The following is a 24,524-nucleotide window of genomic DNA, read 5'->3' as shown; positions in this document are numbered from 1 at the left end:
TGAAACTCAAAGTGGCTGATCATATTTCAAAGATAATGAGTAAAAAAACATTTTCTCGGTGAACTTGGTCTTTATTCTTATGAGAGTGCACTCTAAGAAATTAAGTGTTGAATTTACTTAAAGAGCAAGTCACCCCCAAATCAACTTTTTTTTCTGATAAACTACATAAATGTGTGTCTAATCGTGCTGCAGACACGTGTAGTCAATAGTTTTGCACTTTAGTGCATCTTAGTTAAAATTTTAATTTTCTACCTAAAACGGTCAGTGTTGTGCCGTTGTCAAGTAAAAACTCTGAACTGCATTTGAATTTAAATCTGCCACCGCTATTGGCTAAGAGGTATGCTATGATGTAAACTGGTACATTATGATGTCACAATGCCATTGTGAGCCTGTGTGTGTGTGTATTTGTTAGTGGCTCCACCCTCTCGGTCTGCCAAGCAACAGCATTTGTTGCATTTTTCAAACATGAAGAGGGAGTGAAGTAAGTTTCTTGTGGGGGGTGACTTGCTCTTTAACTCAGTTTTGTCAGCTGATTCCACTAAACTTAGTTGCTTATGTGTTATTATGATGAAAGTAAACATATATTACTGTTTTTAGGTTTAGTAGTAAATTCAACATTTCATTTCTTAGAGTGCAGTTTGTGAACTTTATTCTTTACTTCGGGGATCAAAACAACCTTTTTTTTCTATTCTAGTACAGTATGTGTGACACATAAGTGAATATGTGTGTCCAAATCTGTGACTGGGACTGAAGACAAAAGTGCTTTTACATGTCCCTCAGTGTAGTTCGAAGAAGACTGTAGCATGTAAAGTCAGTGAACCGTTTAATGCCCTGACCACATCTTCCTGCAACTGGGAACAGCCAGAGCCTGAAACATCTTGTTAAAATTACAGGTAAACAGACTTGGAAGACTGCTTTGACCTTTTATTCCCATTAGCAAAGGTGATACACCTTTTCTTTTGTGACACTTTAAACAAGACAAGCGTCCCCAGACAATGAATGTGCTTTTGTGAAAATAGCCCTCTGCAATCTGTGGAAACATGTGTATTCTTTTCAACCAGAGTGGACGAATACTTTCCTTTGACAAGCTGAAAATGAAAAAAAAAATGTAAAAACCACACTGGCACATGAGGGGAACAAGCAGGTTTTTAGATACACTGCAAAAAAAGATTTCTAAGAAAGTGGGAAAAATCCTCATTTTTAGATATTTAATTTTATTTTTAGCCTAAAAAAATGAAATTCTTCACTAGAAAACAGTATTACTTTAAAAAAGGTAAGTATTCTTAAATATGATCCATATTTTTTGTTAAGCGGGAAAAAAATCTGCCAATGGAGTAAGCAAAAGTTGCTTGGCTAGAAATCTTAAAACTAGCAAAAACAATCTAGTGTTAGATTTATTAGCTAGTTTCAAGATTTCTATCCAAGCAACTTTTACATACGCTGTTGGAAGATTTTTCTTTTACTCCAAACTAGAAAATTTGGATGATATTTAGGAATATTTACCTTATTTTAAGTAAAGTTTTCCAGATGAGTTTTTTTTAGATTAAAAACAAGATGAAATGTCTGAAAATTCATTTCTTTTCTTCCTTAGAAATCAGTATTTGCTCAAACTTTGGGACTGTTTGTTCTCAGACCAGTTGTGATGTCATTAAATGTGTTACACTCATTCATTTGGAAACCTGAACTGAAAAAATAAAATAAAGAAATAAACATCTTAGAAGTTCTAACAGAGCTCCAGGTTTGAGTCTAATTGTAGATTTGATGTGATCAAAAAAAGACGCGTAGACTCCGGGAAACTAAAGAGCATTTGCACATTTGATCACGAAGAGTTTCACTTACAAATGAGGCTCAAAATTCATTTTTTTCTTGACTACGTCGGAGTGCAATAACGTTTCACTGGGCACAAAGACGATTGTGCTTTGGAACGGTGTTTAATGAGACAGCTTTTATTCCAGCCAGCAGCCTGTCAGTGAACCTAGAAGTCGATTGCGTTGGGAAGAAAGACGGCGAGAGAAAGAGGAAAATGAGCTTACAATATTTAATCCAGAGAAATGTGAAGCACCACTATCATCTTTGTCAAGTACGTGGTAGGAAGCAGCAGGAGCCTAAGGATCAAAGACGCGAGACTGTGCTTTGAAGGTCACTTGTTTCAGTCCTCCTGTTGGATTTAAAGAAAAAAATCTCATTTGGGGAATTGAATGAGCAAAACATTCAGTGGCTTTTCTGCAGCTCTTGATCCCCTTTGTTGCACTGCCCAAACAGCATCTGCAGAGGTGCTAAGCATCCACAAAAAGTGTTTTAGACTGGACAGTGACCAGATAAATGTGTGCAGTTGTGCAAGTTAGGAGACAAGGTCTTAACTGAAAAAGAGAGAATTTGCTCAGTCAGCCTGCCATGGCTTTAGGTTAAATACCCCAGCTTTGGTCTGTATGCAGTGACACAGAGCATCAAAAGAGACTGTTTGAAGCACATTAATCCAGGAAAGTTGAAGACACGTGCAAGCCCCATATCCAGGAACGTTGGGAAGTTTTTCTGACATGTACAAAAAACTTAAAATGGTTATTTGAACGTTTGAAAGAAACAAATGTCCTAACTCACCCGTTTGAGTTCATAAGAAAACCCATGAGCAATTCTAAAAATTTCCATTGATCATATAAGAACAGAGAATACTTTTCATGTGGTTTAGTTTTAGAATAATCTGCATCAGTGCTACCTTTCCACATTTGCAAGTCACCCACCATACCAAGGCCATTGATTCATCCTTATCACAGACTGATGCTTTTGCCAGTTTTGCTGATAAGTGCTCGGATAGTCTGTTTCATCTTTAGCAAGTAAAAAAAATAAAAAGACTGCAAGCCGTAATCAGCTTGGCTGTTTGTTGTCTTTGTGTCCATTTGAGCAAGGGCGTCAGTTTGTTTTCAGAATTGCTGGGGACAATAACCATACACTTTAGTGGGATTTAAAAATTGCAGGGGACAATAAAGGCAGGCTTTTTTGAAAGTGGGGGGGACACAGCTGCCAATCACAAATTTTGCCGGGGACATGTCCCCGGCGTCCCCGGTTAAAATGACGCCTATGCATTTGAGACAGTCTTATACCAGGAAAATGCCCCTCTGTGCAGATTTGTGATTTATGTCTTTCTTCTCATCTGACAAAGTTTCAGGTTATATTTTTAGATCCAGTGGTGGAATGTGTTCACTGACAACGGCTTTCCATATTGCTCTAAAGCCTCTCGTCTCTCGTCTTCCTCCGCTTATCCGGGTCCGGGTCGCGGGGGCAGCATCCCAACTAGGGAGCTCCAGGCCGTCCTCTCCCCGGCCTTGTCCACCAGCTCCTCCGGCAGGACCCCAAGGCGTTCCCGGACCAGATTGGAGATGTAACTTCTCCAACGTGTCCTGGGTCGACCCGGGGGCCTTCTGCCGGCAGGACATGCCCGAAACACCTCCCCAGGGAGGCGTCCAGGAGGCATCCTGACCAGATGCCCAAACCACCTCAACTGGCTCCTTTCGATCCGGAGGAGCAGCGGTTCTACTCCGAGTCCCTCCCGAATGTCCGAGCTCCTCACCCTATCTCTAAGGCTGAGCCCGGCCACCCTACGGAGGAAACTCATTTCGGCCGCTTGTATCCGCGATCTCGTTCTTTCGGTCATTACCCAAAGCTCATGACCATAGGTGAGGATTGGGACGTAGATCGACCGGTAAATCGAGAGCCTGGCTTTCTGGCTCAGCTCCCTCTTCCCCACGACAGATCGGCTCAGCGTCCGCATCACTGCAGACGCCGAACCAATCCGCCTGTCGATCTCCCGATCCCTCCTACCCTCACTCGTGAACAAGACCCCGAGATACTTAAACTCCTCCACTTGAGGTAGGACCTCTCCCCCGACCCGGAGGTGGCAAGCCACCCTTTTCCGGTCGAGAACCATGGTCTCAGATTTGGAGGTGCTGATCCTCATCCCAGCCGCTTCACATTCGGCCGCGAACCTACCCAGCAAGAGCTGAAGGTCAGAGCTGGATGAAGCTAGGAGGACCACATCATCCGCAAAAAGCAGAGACGAGATTCTCCTGCCACCAAACACGACACACTCAACACCACGGCTGCATCTAGAAATTCTGTCCATAAATGTGATGAACAGAACCGGTGACAAAGGGCAGCCCTGGCGGAGTCCAACCCTCACTGGGAACAGGTCCGACTTACTACCGGCTATGCGGACCAAACTCACGCTCCTCTGGTAAAGGGACTGAATGGCCCTTAACAGAAAGCCACCCACCCCATACTCCTGGAGCGTCCCCCACAGGGTGCCCCTGGGGACACGGTCATAAGCCTTCTCCAAATCCACAAAGCACATGTGGATTGGTTGGGCAAACTCCCATGCCCCCTCCATCACCCTTGTAAGGGTATAGAGCTGGTCCACAGTTCCACGGCCAGGACGAAAACCACATTGCTCCTCCTCTATCTGAGATTCAACTATCGATCGGACCCTCCTCTCCAGTACCTTGGAGTAGACCTTTCCAGGGAGGCTGAGGAGTGTGATCCCCCTATAGTTGGAACACACCCTCAGGTCACCCTTCTTAAAGATGGGGACCACCACCCCGGTCTGCCACTCCCTAGGAACTGCCCCCGATGACCACGCAATGTTGTAGAGACGTGTCAACCATGACAGCCCTACAACATCCATGGCCTTGAGATACCCAGGACGAACCTCATCCGCCCCCGGGGCTCCGCCGCTGTGTAGTTGTTTGACTACCTCAGCAACTTCTGCCCCCGAGATCGGACAGTCCATCCCCAGGCCTCCCAGCTCTGGTTCCTCCTCGGAATGCGCATTGGTGGGATTGAGGAGCTCCTCAAAGTATTCCTTCCACCGTCCGACTATAGCCTCAGTTGACGTCAGCAGCTCCCCATCCCCACTGTAAACAGTGTGAGCGAGTTGCTGCCTTCCTCTCCTGAGGCGCCGGACAGTTTGCCAGAACCTCTTTGGAGCCGATCGATAGTCTTTCTCCATGGCCTCACCAAACTCCTCCCACGCCCGAGATTTTGCCTCGGCAACTGCCACTGCTGCACCCCGCTTGGCTATCCGGTACCTGTCTGCTGCCTCCGGAGACCCACAGACCAGCCACGCCCTGTAGGCCTCCTTCTTCAGCCTGACGGCTCCCCGAACCTCTGGTGTCCACCAGCGGGTACGGGGGTTGCCACCACGACTGGCACCGGCCACCTTACGACCACAGCTAGCAACATCCGCCTCGACAATCGCAGAGTGGAACAAGGCCCACTCGGACTCAATGTCCCCCACTGCTCTCGGGACGTGGTCAAAGCTCTGCCGGAGGTGGGAGTTGAAGACCGTCTTGACAGGTTCTTCTGCCAGGCGTTCCCAGCAGACCCTCACTATGCGTTTGGGTCTGCCAGGTCTACGCGGCATGTTCCCTTGCCATCTGATCCAACTCACCACCAGGTGGTGATCAGTTGACAGCTCCGCCCCTCTCTTCACTCGGGTGTCCAAAACATACGGTCGCAGGTCAGATGATACGACTACAAAATCTATCATCGACCTGTGACCTAGGCTGCCCTGGTACCAAGTGTACCGGTGGGCATCCTTATGTTCGAACATGGTGTTCGTTATGGCCAAACTGCGGCTTGCACAGAAGTCCAATAACAAAACACTGCTCGAGTTCTGATCAGGTGGGCCGTTCCTCCCAATCACACCCCTCCAGGTCAAGCTGTCATTGCCCACGTGAGCATTGAAGTCCCCCAGCAGGACAATGGAGTCCCCTGATGGAGCACTATCTAGCACTCGTCCCAGGGACTCCAAAAAGGGTGGGTACTCTGAACTGATATTTGGCCCATACGCACAAACAACAGTCAGGACCCGTTCCCCGACCCGAAGGCGCAAGGAAGCTACCCTCTTGTCCCCCGGGGTAAACCCCAACACACAGGCAGAGAGTCTCGGGGCTAACAAAAAGCCAACCCCAGCCCTCCGCCTCTCACCCGGAGCAACTCCAGCAAAGTAGAGTGTCCAACCCCTCTCCAGGTCTCGGGTTCCAGAGCCAATGCAATGTGTCGAGGTGAGTCCGACTATATCTAGCCGGTACCGCTCAACCTCTGCCACAAGCTCCGGCTCCTTCCCCGCCAGCGAGGTGACGTTCCATGTCCCAAAAACTAGTTTCCTTGTCCGGGGATTGGACCGCCAAGGCTCCCGCCTTGGTCTGCCACCCGATTCACATTGCACCGGACCCTTCATGTTCCTCCTGCGGGTGGTGGGTCCACAGTTGGACGAGCCCATGTATCCGGTTCGGGCTGGGCCCGGCCGGGCCCCATGGGCGAAAGCCCGGCCACCAGGCGCTCGCTCACGGGCCCCAACCCCAGGCCTGGCTCCAGGGTGGGACCCCGGTAACCCTCCGGGCCGGGTACTCCGACTCTTCGTTTTCACCGCCATGAAAGATCCTTCGAGCTCTAAAGCCCTTGTGGCTAAACTGATCAGTTTTGTCTGACAGCTCATAAGTCAACGTGCTTTGGCCTTTGTGAGCGAAAAATTCCAAAGACTCCCTAAAAACAATCTTACAATAATATATACTACAGCCCTGCAAAGCCTACATTTGTTGCAGTTTTGCATCAAGAAACACATTTAAATGAGGTCCTGCCCCAAGTGGAGGAGTTTAAGTATCTCGGGGTCTTGTTCACGAGTGAGGGAAAACTGGAACGTGAGAGCGATAGGTGGATTGGTGCTGCATCTGCAGTGATGCGGGCGTTGTACCGGTCTGTCGTGGTGAAGAGAGAGCTGAGTCAGAAGGCAAAGCTCTCGATTTACCGATCGATCTACGTTGCTACCCTCACCTACATGGTCATGAGCTTTGGGTAGTGACAGAAAGAACGAGACTGCAGATACAAGCGGCCAAAATGAGTTTTCTCCGCACAGTGGCTGGGCTCTCCCTCAGAGATAGGGTGAGAAGCTCAGTCATCCGGGAGGTGCTTGGAGTAGATTCGCTGCTCCTCCACATCGAGAGGAACCAGTTGAGGTGGCTCGGGCATCTGGTCAGGATGCCTCCTGGACGCCTCCCTGGTGAGGTTTTCCGGGCACGTCCAACCAGGAGGAGGCCTAAAGGTAGACCCAGGACACGGTGGAGGGACTATGTTTCTCACCTGGCCTGGGAACGCCTTGGGATTACCCCGGAGGAGCTGGCCCAAGTGGCTGGGGAGAGGGAAGTCTGGGCCTCTCGACAGGCTACTGCCCCCGCAACCCGACTCCGGATAAGCAGATGAAAATGGATGGATGAATGGATGAAACACATTTAAATGTGGAGAGTTTAGAGGTCTAGGTTTCTTTGAAAGGCTTTTTACCAACCACTGATTATTGAAAATAACATTATAAACAATCTAACAATGTCAGAAAATCGTGTGCATTATGTTATATTTGAGAATGTGTTGGGGAAGCAATGCCTTCTCTAAAACTGACATATAGACATTTTTGTGTTTGCTAACCACACTTAGCTTTGGTCGCCACCTTGAACCATTGTTTATACTAACTGTTGAGTTAATTATGCGACAAAAATTCCTGCACTGTTAAAAAAATAATAACGTTGTTTTACATTTTAAGATTTCCACCTATTCTTCAACAAGAATAAGTATGCACTACCAAGTTGTTTTTGGATAAATTTGTGTTAAAACTGCATTCATCATTTCAGCAGCTCTTCAACCTGTATGGAATTGTGAGTTTGTCAGCATCTTTTCCTCGGCAGCTACCTTCAGTAAATCTGCCACAAATAAACAAAAATAACTAAATGAAAATCAATCATCTGTTGATGTCCCAGGAATATACTTGCTGTCGCAGACCCTGTTTTGTCCTTCACAGCTTGGCCTTGATCAACAAAATTCACCAGAAACTCCAGAGCATTTTGCTAAACAAAAAAGAACGTAGCGCAAACACAGTCACCTTGAATGTTCAAGCTTTCATCGGTGCAAAGTAACACTGGAGCAGCTACATCAAAAAGACAGGAGCTGCTTTGTTTGTTAGGGATGATGTGTTTACTGCCGGGCTGTTTATCCTCTCATCGTTGCGTTACTGGACTCTATTTATTGTTTACCACAAAGTCTGTGCTGCTCAAGCATGCGGTTTGTTCTGCTGCTGACGACGAACCCCTTTTGAAATATGTGCACTTGCATTTCTCAGACGATTTTTTGGCAATATCAAAGTGTCTCTCGTCTCTGTGTTGAGGTTGATGAAGGGAGGGAGGGACGGAGGAGCGTCGATGCTGCTTTTCTCACGGCTTCCCAGAAAAACATGAATCAAAGGGAAAACAAGCACACGGTGATAAAACCAGTCACCTTTAATGAATCCAATCAGCATTAATTTCCACCGACGTTTGTCTGATTAATCTCCACTCTGCTGCTCTGTCGGGTCACACTGGGAGTTGATGAGATAAAACGGAGCATGAAGATGCACATCATCACACCCAGTGGAGCGAACTCGGGACTATCGTGGAACCCGACATGTGCTTTATGCGGACGAGTAAGCATCCTACTCTGTTTTTTAACCTCTGCTTTTTTACATTTTATTTTTGCAAAGCTGGCCGAAAGCCCAGAGACCTCGAATAACCCGAAGAAGTGACGGACGCATACAAAAAAGGGCTAAAAACGCATCAAAATCCCCTCTCGTGCAGGGTTTGTAACGGGATTTTTGGCTTTACACACATTTCATTATGTTGTTTGTTGACATGAAAACATCCTTGGAAATGTTTGTTTGCACAGTGCTGATCCGATCAACAGGGTAAAGTTGTTATTGCTTTATACTTTGCACCGTGGGCAGCTGTCTCAACCAGTCAGAGGCCAAAAAAGCAAAAAAGGTTTTTGTAGCGTGCCCACTTTGGAGGAAGGTTAAATTATTCACGGATTTCTTCCAGTTATTGAACTGTATATCTGCAATAATGACTTCACACTGGGTGCAAAAATGAATCAGTGTAATTACTCTCCACTAACTGATTGCTTGTTCACATCAAACATGGAAAGATGTAGCAATAGCACTCTGGAAGAGAGACTCTAGTGGGGAGAATGAACTAGGAGCTGAGCGATTAGCTGTGGCCCTTTTTTTTTAATCTGAACTGATGAATAGTAATGAATGAAGTAGGAAATAAGCCCCTCTGTTTGGCCACACGCTGTTGATGTGTTTTTAACTGAGCCCCACACAGCAGCTGATGTAGTGAAACAAAAGTTAAACGCCATCTTTTAATTTTCAGCTAAAAATTTGCTGATGGGGTCAAAAGTAATTACTTTTAATGAAAAACAAATAAAAGCAAGATGTAAATTACCACTAGAGACTGTCTATTTTCATAAACAACGTGTTAATTTTCACTTTGGCTGTGGGTTTTGATTTATTGGTGATGCCGTATCTCATTTTTTCACTCATTCTGGTAAATTTAAGGGAACTTTTGAAGCGCATTTCTGTATAAACATTTCCCTTGGACAACCTCTGTTCGGAGACACAAAGATAAGTGACAGATAAGCTAACAGCTAGTCTGAGTGGGACCAGTTACAAAATGCTTCCACTATCATAAAACGACTGCAGTCCCAAAGATTTTGTAGAAACTCATGCAAACATTATTTTTCTACCCAATATTTCACGTCTGCACTCTAAAAATGATATACTGAATTAACCTAATCAAGTTATGTCAACTGGTTCCACTAGACCTTGTTGTAAAGAGTACAGTAGTCCCTCGCTATAACCCTTTGAAGCGTTGCTGTGATAAATAAAAGGTGACAAAAAAATTGACATTAACAAAAATCCAGTGAGAAAATAGAAAAGGTAGGCGAATGGAAAGTAAAAAAGCAATCAGCAATCGGGCCAGGCGGAACTAGACTAGAAAAGAACCAATCAGAGTCTGGAGCTGGCTGCTGTGTAAACAAGCTGGCTGTAACCATGTATGCTGCTAATAGTTTATGTCTAAAAGGTGAAAATGTCTGCAGCTGGGAGGAAAAGTATCAGATGTGACCATCTGAAAAGTCTTTGCTTGGCAAGTGAACGTCCGGAGTTTCTCCTGGATTTAAAATTTACAGTGGTAGCAGCGAGCAGGGGCGGGAGAGGAGTGGAATGCTGAACCTGAACCGAACGCACAAAGTGGCACATCTGGTTGTCTTATTGTTTTTGTGGTGCTGCCATGGCCGTAATATAATCAGTGTTAGGTGTTGTTTTTGTGAGGAAAAACATTCAGGCAGCCCATAAAAGCGTTCAGGCAGATCACTTTGGTAAATTAGTAAAGGGAAAACTAATAAATACACTTCAAAACAATTCTTACCTTTAATGGAATTGTGTATCTTTATTTTTTTTTACAGCACATTGTGTTATGTGCATGTATGTACAGTCTATGGTCATGATTAGGGCATTTAGAGTGTTTAAACAAGACACAAAAGTGTGAAAATGTTAATGCCTGTCTGATTTAAGTGTATAAAGTGCGTAGCTAGGGGTTCTACAGCTTTGAAACATTTGTAATAATTGTAAGAAATAAAGCCGGCGATTTCGCAGATTTCACCTTTTGTGCGTTCTTTTGAGAAAGTAACCCCCGTGATAAATGAGGGACGATTGTGCAGTTACTTTCCACATAGCAATGTATATTGTTCTTTACATTTAAGCAACTAGGTTTGGTGGAAACAGCTGACATAACATGGTTAATAAAAATTCAACAATTAATTTTTGGGAGTGGGCTGCAGAGATTGCATAATAATTCTTCCAGAATAACCATCAAACGAGAAATGTCTTTGTAAAACAGAAACTGCTGTAAATTTTACGACAATTAAGTCGTTTTAAGGCACTTTATTTTAGTTTTGTTACTCATTTTGATATTTGTAAAAATGTATAACTTTATTGGGGGGGGGGGGGGGGGCTTAAGTGGTGGTAGAAAGTGACCATTGAGTTATGCCAAATTTCTGTTGACTGGATGCATTTTTTTTATTCATTGTCCAGTGCAAGACAACCTGATTTAGCTAACCTTTACCAGTGGGAGGATGTTTCATGACTTGTCTTACTGTAATTAGTGGGTTAAAGCTTCAGCTAAGTTGCTCAAATAGTCAGATCTGCATGTATCTAAAACCCAGTGTTTACATGAAGGAAACACACACACGCACACCGCTTATCCGTAGTCAGGTTGTGGGGGCAGCAGAGGGGGCCAAGAGGCCCAGACTTCCCTCCCCCCAGCTGCTTGGGCCAGCGCCTCCAGGGAAATCCCAAGGTGTTCCCTGGCCAGCCGAGAGATCTAGTCCCTCCAGCATGTCCTGGATCTTCCCTTGGGTCTCTTCCCAGTTGGACGTGCCCAGGAAACCTCACTAGGGAGGCGTCCAGGAGGCATCCTAACCAGGTGCCCGAGCCACCTCAACTGGCTCCTTTCAACGTGGAGGAGCAGCGAGTCTACTCCGAGCCCCTCCCTGATGACCGAGCTTCTCACCCTATCTCTAAAGGGAGAGCCCAGCCACCCTGCAGAGAAAACTCATTTCAGCTGCTTGTATCCGTGATCTCGTTCTTTCAGTCACGACCCAAAGCTTGTGTAGCCTGGTCTGCCAGAACCCTCTGTTTAATTCTGCACAGAGAACGAGTCTGGGAACTCTCCTATTCAAATAACCCCACCCCCTGAGAATTCTAACCGAGCCAATCAGCGCTGAGTAGTGTACGTCACACACACACACACAAAGCGACACTCAGTTTCTCATAAACAACGAAGACAGCTCTGGAGTTCGCTGCGGCTCTTTCCTTTGTTCTAAATGACTTGGATGTCTTTAAAACCACAAGTAGAAGCGCTAAAAGCTATATATATATATATATATATATATATATATATATAGCTTTGCACCATTGCCAGACGTCTTTTCTTACTACAGCAAAAAAAAAAAACTACAGCGCCGCGCGGTACAGTCGGCATTGACGTCTTTTTCTGACTGGTTATTTTCTAGCTGGCTAGTCTCGCCCCTCATCTGCCTCTCTTTCTCTGTTAAGAATTAAACAGAGGACGAGTCTGGCAGACCAGGCTAAAGCTCATGACCACAGGTGAGGGTAGACCAGTAAATCTAGAGCTTAGCCTTCTGGCTCAGCTCTCGCTTCACCATGACCACCACAACAGACCACGACAGACCGGTACAACGCCCGCATCACTGCAGACGCAGAACCAATTCACCTATCGATCTCACGCTCCAGTGTTCCCTCACTCATGAACAAGTCCCCGAGATACTTAAACTCCTCCACTTGAGGCAGGACCTCATCCCTGACCTGGAGAAAGCATTCTATGTGTGTGTGTGTGTGTGTGTGTGTATGTGTGTGTGTGTGTGTGCGCGCGCACGCCCAGGACACTGAATATGAAGATTTATTAGTTGACTTTTGTGTATTACAGAGAAACCTGCTGCTGAGCCGAAAGCAGGGGCATTACACAAAGCTGAAGAAAATAATGTAGCTTTGTTTGTTATACTTTACTTATTCCCAACACTTTCCTGCCTCTTGCATGCAGTCTGATGTCCCTTTAATATCCAAAATGGTCTCTTGGGATTAGTTTTTAGCGATTCGTCCAATCAGAATGAATCTCTGTTTATCCAAACCGAAGCTTTTCAAAAGGCTATACAAACGATTAGATATTAAATATTTATAACCTTTTGACAGGAAAATCTCTTCAAAAGATGTGAAATGTCCCTTCAACTCAGCCGTCTACTGTTATTGTAACCCATGAAGCTCCACAGTCAAACATGTGATCACAATTTTTAGTCTTATTTGGAGATGGGAACATAATATTTCTCCATTAGTCATAACTATGTTTAATAGTTTCATTAACAGCCACTCTTTTGTTACCAAATCAAGACCACACATTTCCTCCTGGTCGTGGCAGATTACATCATGTAGATGACGTGCTTTCAGCCAGCTGCAGAGCTCCACAGGATACGGAGCCTGCAGCCAGGTTCCCCTTCACAAAGACGAAATGTTTTTTTTTTATAAAAACACTGACATTTTGACAGTTTGTTTTACTGCTCAAAATCTATGGACACAAATCTTTACGCTGGTGTTGTTGTAGTACACTGTTTTTTTTTACCTCAAATCACGGAGGCAGGAAAAAGAAGCTTCCGCGCACAAATGAATATGTATTTATTCTTCCCATAAACTCGCACTTTCAGTAAAATCTGGAGGCAGAGGTTTGAAAAATGAACTTAGGTGGGAGTAGATTTGCCATCAAGCCGTAAATGTTATGCATTTTGTGTTTCGTTGAATTTGCATGAAAAATGTTTAAATGGAGGCTGTGTAAAAGCAGGATTATTTGCATTACTTGTGGTTGCTTATTTCATTGAAATCCATTATTTTTCCTAAAAAATCTATTGAGCCAATTGAATGATTTGTTGTTTGATTATTATTTTAATTTAGGAATTAGTTATTATTGGAGTGAAATGAATGACAAAAAATTACAGCTCAACGAAGTTTAGAAAAATTGATTACACTGAATTGATCTAAACCTGAGCCACTGATAATGTTGTTCAAATACTTTAAAACAAAATCTAACAACAACTTCATATATGTGTGTGCTGCCTTCACTGAGACTGAAATTTGAATAGAACAAGAAAATATCTGTTCAACACCGCTCCAAGACACCTGTTGTATTTGTTCTTTTAACTGTCTGTCTCTTATTTCTTCAGAATTTTCCTGCTTTATGTGAACATTCAAGAGGCACAGAAATATAATCTGTTATCTAATATCTATTGTCTGAGTGCTGCAGCTTTGGCTCATCCACTCGTTCCTGTTGCTTGAAATGCCTCTGACCTTGGAATTTAATCTTATTCGACCCATGCACTCATTGTAAGTCGCTCTTGGTAAGAGTGTCGGTTAAATGCTGAAAATGCGATTCAATGCGTATCTTCCCTGAGATGTAATTTTTGCGTCCTTTCGATAGGTCACACCAAAAGAGCTGCCGTTTATCTGTCACAACGAGCCGGGGGTCACCTCTGGATGCTGAACAGGCCATAATGGATACACGGAAAATGTGAGCAACAGTGTATGAACAAGAAAGATTGTTAAGATAAGCAGAAATACATTTTTTAGAGTTCACAGAGACAGACTAGCTCTCCTTGCGAGGGGGAAGAAATGCCACCCTAATCAATTCTATAAACCTAAGATCCGGCAGTGTGGGAAAAGTAAAAGTTCAAGCACTTTAGATTTTTTACCTAATCCACATCTGTGAAGGTGTGGGGGAGGAGTCTGAATTTCTGAGACCCGAGTTTTTCTTTGATGTGCTTGTGAAATTTCATCTAGCTATTTAAGGTTTATGGACCTCATAAAATAAAAAAACAATAAAAATTTTTAAAGAGCAAGTAACGCCTAAATTAACTTTATTTTTGCTGATAACCTGTATAGATGTCTAATGGTGCTGTACATGTGTAATCATTAGTGTGGCAGTTTAGTGCAACTTACTTTAAATTTAATTATCAGCCCAAAACCGTAATTATATCTCCCTCTTCAGGTTAAAACTCTGCTCCACGTTTATGTAGAACCAGCTGTGGCTGATGGCTAAGCTGAAAAATGTGACGTCAGCAAAATATAACGTGGCTGCACTGCACTGGTCTCCAGGTGAGGCAGCCGCACCTCCACCTGGCTCAGCCACTCACCTGCCGATTTGACACATCAGCGCTCTGAGCCGCTCGCCTCTTGAAAAAAAATGCCCTCCTCCCCCTTTCATCTAATGATTGCGTTTAACAGGAAATCCTCCAGAATGCTGCAGAATCTGTCTGCTGTTCTCCTGAGCGGTAGGTCTTGTGTAACTGTGTGCTTGCGTGCACGTGCTCGTTAACAACTCGTTTTAGATTGAGAAACTCCGACAGCACACGCGGAGGGGTTGAGGGGGGTGCGGTCTATCACTGCTTCAGTGCCGCTATCTCGGTCCGCCAGGCGACACCTCTTTCAGAAGTGTGGATGAAATATGTCTCCACCCATGCCTTGATCCTCTCTTTAAAAATGCTTTAAGAATGACATCTTGTGATCAAATTTGGGTATTGCAGTCCATCCATCCATTTTCGTCCGCTTATCTGGGGGTCGGGTCGCAGAGGCAGCAGCCTAAGCTGCCCAGCCACTTGGGCCAGCTCCTCCGGGGGAATCCTAAGGCATTCCCTGGCCATAGTCTCTACAGCATGCCCTGGGTCTTCCTTTAGGTCTTCTCCCAGATGGACGTGCCTGGAGAACCTCATCAGGGAGGCAATCAGGAGGCATCCTAACCAGAAGCCCGAGACACCTCGACTATCTCCTCTCGATATGGAGGAACAGCGGATCTACTCCGAGCCCCTCCCGGATGACCAAGCTTCTCACCCTGTCTCTAAAGGAGAGTCCAGACTCCCTGTGGAGAAAACATTTTAGCAATCTCATTATTTTGTTTACTACCCAAAGCTCGTGACCGTAGGCGAGGGTAGGAACGTAGATCAACCGGTAAAACGAGAGCTTTGCCTTCTGGCTCAGCTCTCTCTTCACCACGACAGAGCGCTACAACGCCTGCATCACTGCAGACACAGCACCAATCCGTCTATCGATCTCACGCTCCAGCTTTCCCTCACTCGTTAACAAGACCAAGAGATACGTAAGCTCCTCCACTACGGTACTGCAGTCTGCTCTGAATCACTCCACCCCTCATTTGTGAGTTTCTTGACTGTTGTCAGTTATGGATCAGCGCCAAAAGATCCTACAGATCCTTATGTGGCAAGCGAAAGCGAGTCATGTAAGTTGATAAGCAGATAAATACCACTGATGCACGATATATCGGCATCGGTATTGGACGATGTTGGTCTTTTTTAACATATTGGTATCGTTCAGATGTGAAACTGGGCCGATATAAATGAACAATATTTTTTCTATCTAGTAGCGATCGGTGAATCAATAAAAATTTAAATGAATTAATAAATGAAATAATTAGGAAAAGAAAAATTAAAAGTAATTGAAAATCAAATCTCTAAGATAAATCAGTAAATATCACAGCACAAGAAGCCTCCACCCACATCTGTGGAAGCTGGTCTCAGGAGGATGTGGACCTCACCACCCAGCCAGCATCATTAAAACCTGGTAACCAGAACCAGGGGTCATTAAAAAAAGGTCATCCTCGGCCCCACCTCAAATTTTAAAGAAAGAAATCGGCATCCAAATCAAGTTTTGAAAGAAATCCTGACCGATATAGCTCGCCGTGGGTTATTAGACCATCTCCAGCATGAACTATAAAGATGTATGGATTATTAATATTTGAGATGCCTTTGCTTTTCAAGTTGCAATGCATCATGGGTATAAATAAATGAAGATAAATAATAAATAAAAGAAAATAAATGTTTCCTTGGCATCAAAACAGAACAGCATCGAAGGCGTTGGAGGAAAGGAATGTACAGAAATCAGAGAGGAGAGATGCACTGATGGGAGATTGTTTATAAAACGAAGCATGTTTAAAAATCAGGCGTGATGTGAGCTTCGCTGTGGTGGTCTGAGCTCATAGGAAGTAGAGTTTAGTATAAATATAACGACATCAGTTTAAGGTGTAAATTCACAACTCGGTTGCTCTTGTGAAAAGAAAAAATAACGTAGATTTATCTTCAGGATTGTAAAATGATTTTAAAAAAATTTGCCAAAATGATCTACAAATAAATTAATAGCAAAAAAAAAGGTGACACATCTTTTCCCAGGGTTAGCCGTGCTCGCCTCGTCCACCAGATACTTCCCCTTCTGTCTCCCTGACTGCCTATTAGGAATCCAAGAGGATTTCAGACGAAGCATGTAGGCGAGTCTTAGCAAGAAAACCTGAGGGATCTATTAAAGGCTTCGCTTTCTTGTCAATGACTTCCACCCACTATGAAAAACAAATGCACTGTTCTTCAGCGAGAGGAAACAAAAGAGCAAAAAAGAGCTGATTTTTATCTGTCAGTCAGCGGTGGCAGAAACCGACAAGAGGTAAGTGTTGCAGAGACAGTTGACACACAAGCAAGCTGCATTTATGGAATATAAATATCTCTGCAATTGCAACTGTGCAGTAGTCAAGTTTATTCGTTTGCATTTTTTTCTCCTACAAAAGCAACAATCATTAAACAGATGTATATAAAATACTTCAGAACCTAAATGCTTGAGGGGGGGACGGACATGTTTTTAGTCTTTTCAAAGCAGCAAACTGAAGCAGCAGAACGGAGTTTCAGAGAAACAGGAATATAATGACTGAAAGCTCCATAAGCTGACTCTAAATGTATTCTCAGTACCAGAGGAGACCTTTCCTTAAGAGTCTATCAGGAGAGCATTCAGCGAGCATCTCAGCAAGATAAGAGAGAGCCCGGCCATTTAAACCTTTAGAAGGAAAAACTAAACTGAGATATTTTTAAATCAATTTTTTGTTTAACTGGAAGGCAGAGAGGAGAGGCTGAGATAAGGTGTGTTCACGTCTTTTGGTTTTAGTTAACAGTCTGGCTGCAGCAATCTAAAAAAAGCTGCTCTGTAACAAGTCAGACAGGAAAGTAGGGCTGGGCAATAAATTAATTTGAATTTGCCTTTTATGAAGATAGAATTTTTGGAAAAATCAGATTTTTTAATACTTTGGCTTCCACAGCCCAGAGTAAGCTCAGCCTGAACGTCTCATTACACACACACACCGCAGTTTGACCAGAGTGTTCCGCATTAATGTTTTCACCACAAAAACTACGCCGTGATGTTAAGATTTTAGCAGAAAGAAGTGCAAAGACGCCATATCATACTCGCTATCACGTTTTTACTCGTGCCGCCATCAAAGCACCGTGTCCGGACATTCATTTAAAGCCACAGTGAGTATTATGTTTACTATCAGATTCTGTATTACGTTCTCAAACTTGCCCTTTTTCATCAATAGTTCTCACCAAAGTCTGTTCGAAATATTCACACTAGCTTGAAATTTTGAATTTGTATATACAAAACCTGTGGCTGACACCATCTAGAAATACCGTAGCTGTTTAGAGACATACAAGACATAATGCGCCACGTGACGCATTTGCGCGTTGACATGAAAGTCCTTCTCCCCCTATAAACATTGTTTGGGGGTGGCGCCGGTTCTCTCTGTGGCAGCCTTGCTGGTTTGGGAAAATCTGCTCCTTCACCTAGGGTTGCTTGCCCTGCTCTAATTCTGTGTGATCGCTGGATTGAAAGCTGAAGGTCATTTTTAACTGTGGCGGTGCGTACACGGCCGCGGGGGAGAGGGAGACGGGTGATGCAACAGGTGCTTTAGGCGCAGCAGCACTGGAGCAAGAAGACAGCAGTTGTAAATGAGCCTCTGGTTCAATCTGGTTTTAAAGAACTAATGCAGCTAGTTAAAGTTGGATTGCTAAAACACACTGATGAATAATTTAGTTCAATTTAACACAAAGCTAGCGTTAGCATCCAACACTACCATCAGCTTAGCTAACCAAAACCTGAGCAAACTGAAATAATGGACAGATAACGGATATCCTAACTCTGTACGTAATGTTCAAAAGCTTCTATAGTCACTGTGTTGGATTATTAATCCAGGTCAGCTCCCAGAAGGGACGAATAAAATAAAGCAAGTACTTGAAAATATATTTTGTCACTTGCTATTTATGTAGGAAAAGGGAAATATTTTTAATTTAAGCTGATGTTAGATTTTGGAATGGAAAAAATATCTGATTTTATTTTTAAACCATATGGCCCGGCCTGACATTGTCACGTTGTGATGGTGGAGATGATGGACCATGTGTGGTGGAGGGTTCCAGGAGGCAGAAGAGCAGGCTCGGATGAAATAAAAAATAGAATCTAATTCCAGGATGGGATGAACAGGAACAACAGCAACAATGAACTGACAAAGGACATGGGCAAAACAGGTGGTTTAAATACAGAGGGCTAATTAGGGAAACATGGGCAGGTAAACGAGGGACAGGTGAGAACAATAAGGGTAATCATGGCAGGAGAGGAACACAGTCAGGCGGGCAGGGGCAGATCGTGACAGACATGAAAGCACTAATCAGATTTTACTCATCAGATTGAGACTTGGATGGTTTTCAGGTGATAAAACCCAATTTTAAAGATAAAATCTGCACTTGGGAAAGTTGAGCACTGAGTCAAAAGATGCTTAAAATGGATTTTCTGTTTTTTTAAAAGTGTTTCTGTGTAAAAGTTATAAATAACAATTATCTCAACTAAGATCGATTTCTCAACAGATTTTTTCTTTCAAAATTAGTTAATGTCCCACAGGACTGATGGCATTGTTGCCAGTTTTGCATTACAATGTTACTTTGGCAGAACTGTCATTCAGTCCCTGCCAGAACGGCCTCTGGTTTCACTTGAAGCTCTACATTTTCCTTTTGATTATATTTACGCTTATGATCAGCCAGATAATTTCATGTAAATACCGCATAATACAAAATCAATAATGAAGTAACAGTGTATTAAATAACTGCATTAACTGCTATGAAAAGGTTGTATCTGCTATTATGTCATCAGTCCTGGTCAAAAACTCCAGTTCTCTGAACGGAGGCTGTTCAGAAACCTATCTGTAACAAGTAGGATGTTAATTATTTTAAAATTTTGTGCAAAAAGTGACTTCAAAATATTTCTAATGTCCTTAAAAACTAAAGGGAATTTTGTCCTCATTCTGCTTAAAGAAATTCCTGAACATCAATTACAGAGTCGTTAAATCAGACAGATACACATCTCAGATAAAGAACAAGTGGCTGCAGAGATTACATAATTTATTCAGACTGTGAAAAAATAATTTCATAAATATGGAGACGTTGGCTGCGAGGACAGTAAATCCATGTTATGCGGTTTTATTGTCCATGATGTGAATAATGCAGGATTACATGCCTTTCTATTCAGTGATAAATAACTGTGAATCTATAAATCTTGCTATGCCGTTTATCTTGCTGTCGTAAGAGATGAATGAATCTGCATTTTCAATGAGCAAAAACTGTCAAAAGAGCCGCATGACTCAGGGTGAAATCATCATCGTTACTCCCTGTTCTGTACGCTTTTTCATACCTTTTTTAGAAGTGGTGCACGAAGACCGCCTGTCCCAATTGTCCACAATTTCAGATGATGCATACAGACTCACAAATGGATTATTTCATGCAGTACTGCTTATCATACAGCATTACCCTTCATTGTTTGATAAAGTGAAGTCCATGTGTGTCCAAGACTAATTTACCACAAAAAAAAAAAGCAATAACAGACTGGAATGAATATTTAAATTGAAAACAGAAAAATGTCAGCGGGCGAGGATTTACGTGACTCTGTTTTAACGTGCTAATTAACACTTTTTTCATGTTTGGATGTATGTGAGTCAAGCCCGTGGTAAATCTGGCACACTGTCGTGTGTGACAGATGATCCCATCTGCACCCCGGTTGGTGACAAAAGTGGCGCCGTCAGGTGTCTCATCAACACGTTTCAGCAGGAAAGCTCCGAGGAGCCCGAGCAGCAGACCACAAGCACCCTGTCCAGTTACGGCACATTAATCTAACACTAACTCAGTGACTTCACGGGCTTTCTTTAAAGACATCAAACACAGGATGTTTAGTTGTTTTACAAGGATGAGGTGACTGAAACCTACAGTATAGAAACATATAAGCTGCAAAAGTCTGTTTTGCTATTAACAGATGAAGATAGTTTATGCTTATTTGACATTTGTTTGTGGAGATAGATTGATAGTCAAATGACATTTCGTTTTATTTACCTGGTTTATATTTAATACTTGGTCAGTTCACTTGTTTTTTCTCTTTTGCAGTGGTCTTTAGCATTAATAAATGACTTATCAGTTGATCTCTGTGGGGAATAAGATCTGGTGCTCATGTTTCAGGAAGTAAAAGTTAGCCAGTCAAATGGGAAGCAGAAGATGGCAGGATTTGGAGTCTTCTGTCTTGATATTAGGACATCTTGCCTCTGATTGGCTAACAGCAATGTGACTCTACCACTGACTCTGTTCTGCAATATTAATGTTTTACCTCCACCAATAACACGAGACTGAAGGAGTTCTACTATTGTGGAGTTGCTAATGCTAATAGTTAGCTTTTGCTAGATGAGACATTGTCTGCTCTTCCCTGTCATGATTCAAAATGGGTGCACCCCTGCTAAGTGACAGGGTGATGTCACACTGTCAGGCTATTGAAATCCTAGTTTTACCACCTATTTTCTATTGGAAGCTAATGCAGGAGATAGGCGTAGGAGGCTATTTTCATGTTCATCCTGAAGGAAAAACTCTGAGTGACCAATTTTAATAAAAAAAATCATCAAAAATGGTTTTTCAGTGAACTACACTTTTAATGAATGCCTTGTGAGTCGATCTCTGTGGGGAAAAAAGCTCTGGCGCTCATGTTTCAGGAAGTAGAAGTTAGCCAGTTGAGATTAGAGCAGAAGACAACAGGATTTGGAGTCTAATGTCCTCATATTTGAGGCGACGGTGGCACAAGAGTTAAGTGCTCACCCCGTAACCGGAAGGTTGCAGGTTTGAGCCCCGTTCAGTCTGTCACTGTCGTTGTGTCCTTGGGCAAGACACTTAACCCACATTGCCGGATGGTGGTGGTCGGAGGGACCGGTGGCGCCAGTGCTTGGCAGCCTCGCCTCTGTCAGTGCGCCCCAGGGCAGCTGTGGCTACATCGTAGCTCATCCCCACCAGTGTGTGAATGGGTGTGTGAATGGGTGAATGACTGATTGTGTTGTAAAGCTCCTTGAGGGTTTCCATTACTCTGGAAGGTTCTATATCAAATACAGGCCATTTACCATATTTGGACATCCCTCCTTTGATTGGCTAACAGCAATGTGACTAACACTGACTGTTTTCTTTGCAACATTGATGTTTTATCTCCAGAAATAACTCAAGCCTGAAGGAGTGAAGGAGTTCTGCCATGTTGTGGAGTTGCTAATGCTAACAGTTAGCTTCTACTAACCGAGACATTCTCTGCTCACGAGCCAAAATGGGTGAATCCATGAATGTTAAGTACAGTGTGACGTAGATCTGAGTGGCTTTACTAATCTGAGCATTGTCCCATCTATTTTCTATTTGCAGCTGTTTCAGGAAGTAGGATAGAAGAATATTTCCACGTTCAGCCTGCATGTGAAACTCAGAGTCACATTTAGAAAATAGCAAAAAAGGCCGGTTTCTCAGTGAACTTGGTCTTTAACTGTGTTTAAATGTCTGATTTTAACACTGAGCAAAAAATTCAACAATTGGTTTAATTTAAAAACATTTTCAGGTTCAGAAATGCCGTACATCAGCTATTATTTGATGAAGTTATTAGATTAGCTGAAAATAGTATGGAAAACATCTACATATCGGCCATGAACATCAGCCCAAAAATAAATCAACTATGACCGCCACCAGTATCGGTATCTAGGACAGGAAAGTCCATATCGGTCCATTTGTATTTGTTTTATTTGTTTTCTCTCTTTTCATATCAGAGCAGATGTGAAAATGATGAAAAACTATATTTATACATCCATGCAATACAAAGCAGATCTTTGATACTTTCATACCCCACTACCACCACTCTCCCCAGCCATGTGCATTTAGAACAAAGAGACTATTTTCAACCCACAAATGGAGAAAGTACATTTGTAAAGGGTTGGGGGCTCGTGTTTGCTTTAGGGTTATCAGTGACACATTTAAATCCTAAAACTGAAAACAAAGTAAAGCAGCATTAGGACAAAATGTAGCTTTTATCTTCATGTGTGCATCTAAAACATTGCCATATGGTAATGGTGACTTTTAATTAGTTTATTTAATCTCAAAGAAGATTAGCAGGAAAGCAAGAGTTTGTGTATTGAGGTGCACAAATACAACAACAAAGCCCCAAAACAACAGGGGAAATGATTTCTTTCTTTTTTCTTCACCCACTTTATCTTGCTCAGCTTTGCAGGAAGCTGCAGACTACCACTGCTCTCATCAGCAAAAAGATGAGGTGCACCCTGGACACGTTAGTCCATCACAGGGACAACAGAGAGACACAACCAGCTAGGAGCACTCACACAAACACCCAGACTGTCACATGTTATAGGTAAGAAACTTGTTTTTGGGATGTGAAAATACCCAAATGTAATCCAAAATTTGAAATGAAAACAAAAAGACAGCAACAAAAGCCCAAAAATGAAGAAAATTACTACTTTTTTGATGAAACATGGACTAAAAGAACATAATAAAAAAAGAAAACCTCTTATAATGCCCTTATGTTTCTGTTTCGCTGCTCTGTTTTGTGAAATGTCAGTTATTCTTGTTTTATTGCTGCTGAAAAGCCAACTTTTCTGATTATTCCGAATTTCTTTGACTCTAAAGTTATTATAAAGATCCACAGTTTTTAAAGCCATTTAACATCTAAACTCTCTCCAAGATTGAGCACCGCTCAGCTCTCAGAATTCTGTGTATTTTCAGAGGATTAACATCCACTTCATTACACAATTAGCGTGATTAGTCCCTCTCACTTCCTTTTGTCTGGCAGCCAACCAGGACAGCTTTTTGAACACTTCCAGTTCTTTTCCTGGCAACATTTTAACAGTTCAGGATTCGTTCTTTACACACTTTAATTTTCATAGCTTTTCCTAACAAAGTCCTCAGTAAAATCAGAGAAAAGTAAACACACGTGACAACAACCGGGAAAAGACCCTTCAGATAAAGGGAAATGCGTTGCAATTAACTGAAATTACGTCTCTGCACTTCCAGGACATGAATGTTTATGTTTTTAAGAAGAAAAACAAACACGTCGCCATAAATGTCAATAAGCAGCATTAAGAGCTGAATCAAGAGGATGGATACCTGACTTACCGTCTGCAAGCAGCCGCACCGCATGAACGAACGACGGATCCATGCTGTTTTTCTCGGCCACCAGCTCAGGTAAGCAGCACTTCTCCGGATGCATTGTGATGACGGCGGACCTCTCCACGAGCCGCGCAGGTGAGACGAGGGGTGTGCTGAGCGTCGGAATGCAACTAAAGGTCCTCTTTCCAGCGCTCTGGTGGCTGATTGTCTTAAATTAGCAGCGGAATAAATGAAAAAGCTTGAGGGAAAAGTCCGCTTGTCTCCGCTTTCCGGTGCACCTGAGTGGAAAGTGAGCAGTGATTCAGAGGTGTGAGCCCATCTCTGCCTCTGTCTTCTCTCCTCGGCGAGCCGCCAGACTCTCAGCCTCCCAGGGTCTGCAGCCTGCACTCCTCCCCGCCCCGCAGCCACATTATTGGCCGCATTCTGGGACTGGCATTAATAAAAGGAACAAGAGGGGCGAAAACTCGCAGTTGGCGCATAAGATCCGATTAGATATATGGAAATGTTGGCCAGGATATCGCGCCAACTACTTTTACGCACAAGACAAAAATAATAATAAAAGCTATCAAAGTCACAATTAAAGAATCCTGCAAGGGTTTTAGTTTGGAAAAGTGTTATTTCCCTCTTTGTGTAAAAGCGAGTCCATTTTGTTGTAAAACCGTCCAAACATTTTTATTTTAACATAATTACTCACATAGTTCTTAGCTGAAGTCCGCATTTCCCCCCGTGTCATTTAATTTGTATGTTAAACTAATGATAAACTAATTTAATTACCTTACTAATGATCGTCT

At 43.1% G+C, this 24,524-nt stretch overlaps 1 protein-coding gene across 3 annotated transcripts in view; it reads right to left on the bottom strand.

Moving 5' to 3' along the window:
- Positions 1–24,200, bottom strand: part of khdrbs2 (KH domain containing, RNA binding, signal transduction associated 2) — a 165,833-nt gene extending 141,633 nt beyond the window's left edge. For all 3 annotated transcript variants that reach the window (XR_008565676.2, XR_008565675.2, XM_054750129.2), the window contains exon 1: positions 23,740–24,200. Coding sequence is in view for 1 of the 3 variants with exons in the window: in XM_054750129.2 (XP_054606104.1) it covers positions 23,740–23,833 (94 nt within the window). In the remaining 2 variants the exon portion in view is untranslated. The remainder of the gene's footprint in view (positions 1–23,739) is intronic.
- Between the last annotated feature and the right edge of the window lie 324 nt (positions 24,201–24,524).

This window comes from Nothobranchius furzeri, chromosome 12, assembly GCF_043380555.1.
Source record: "Nothobranchius furzeri strain GRZ-AD chromosome 12, NfurGRZ-RIMD1, whole genome shotgun sequence".
In the NCBI taxonomy this organism is placed as follows: Eukaryota; Metazoa; Chordata; class Actinopteri; order Cyprinodontiformes; family Nothobranchiidae; genus Nothobranchius; species Nothobranchius furzeri.
This window is presented reverse-complemented; position numbering and strand designations above follow the sequence as displayed.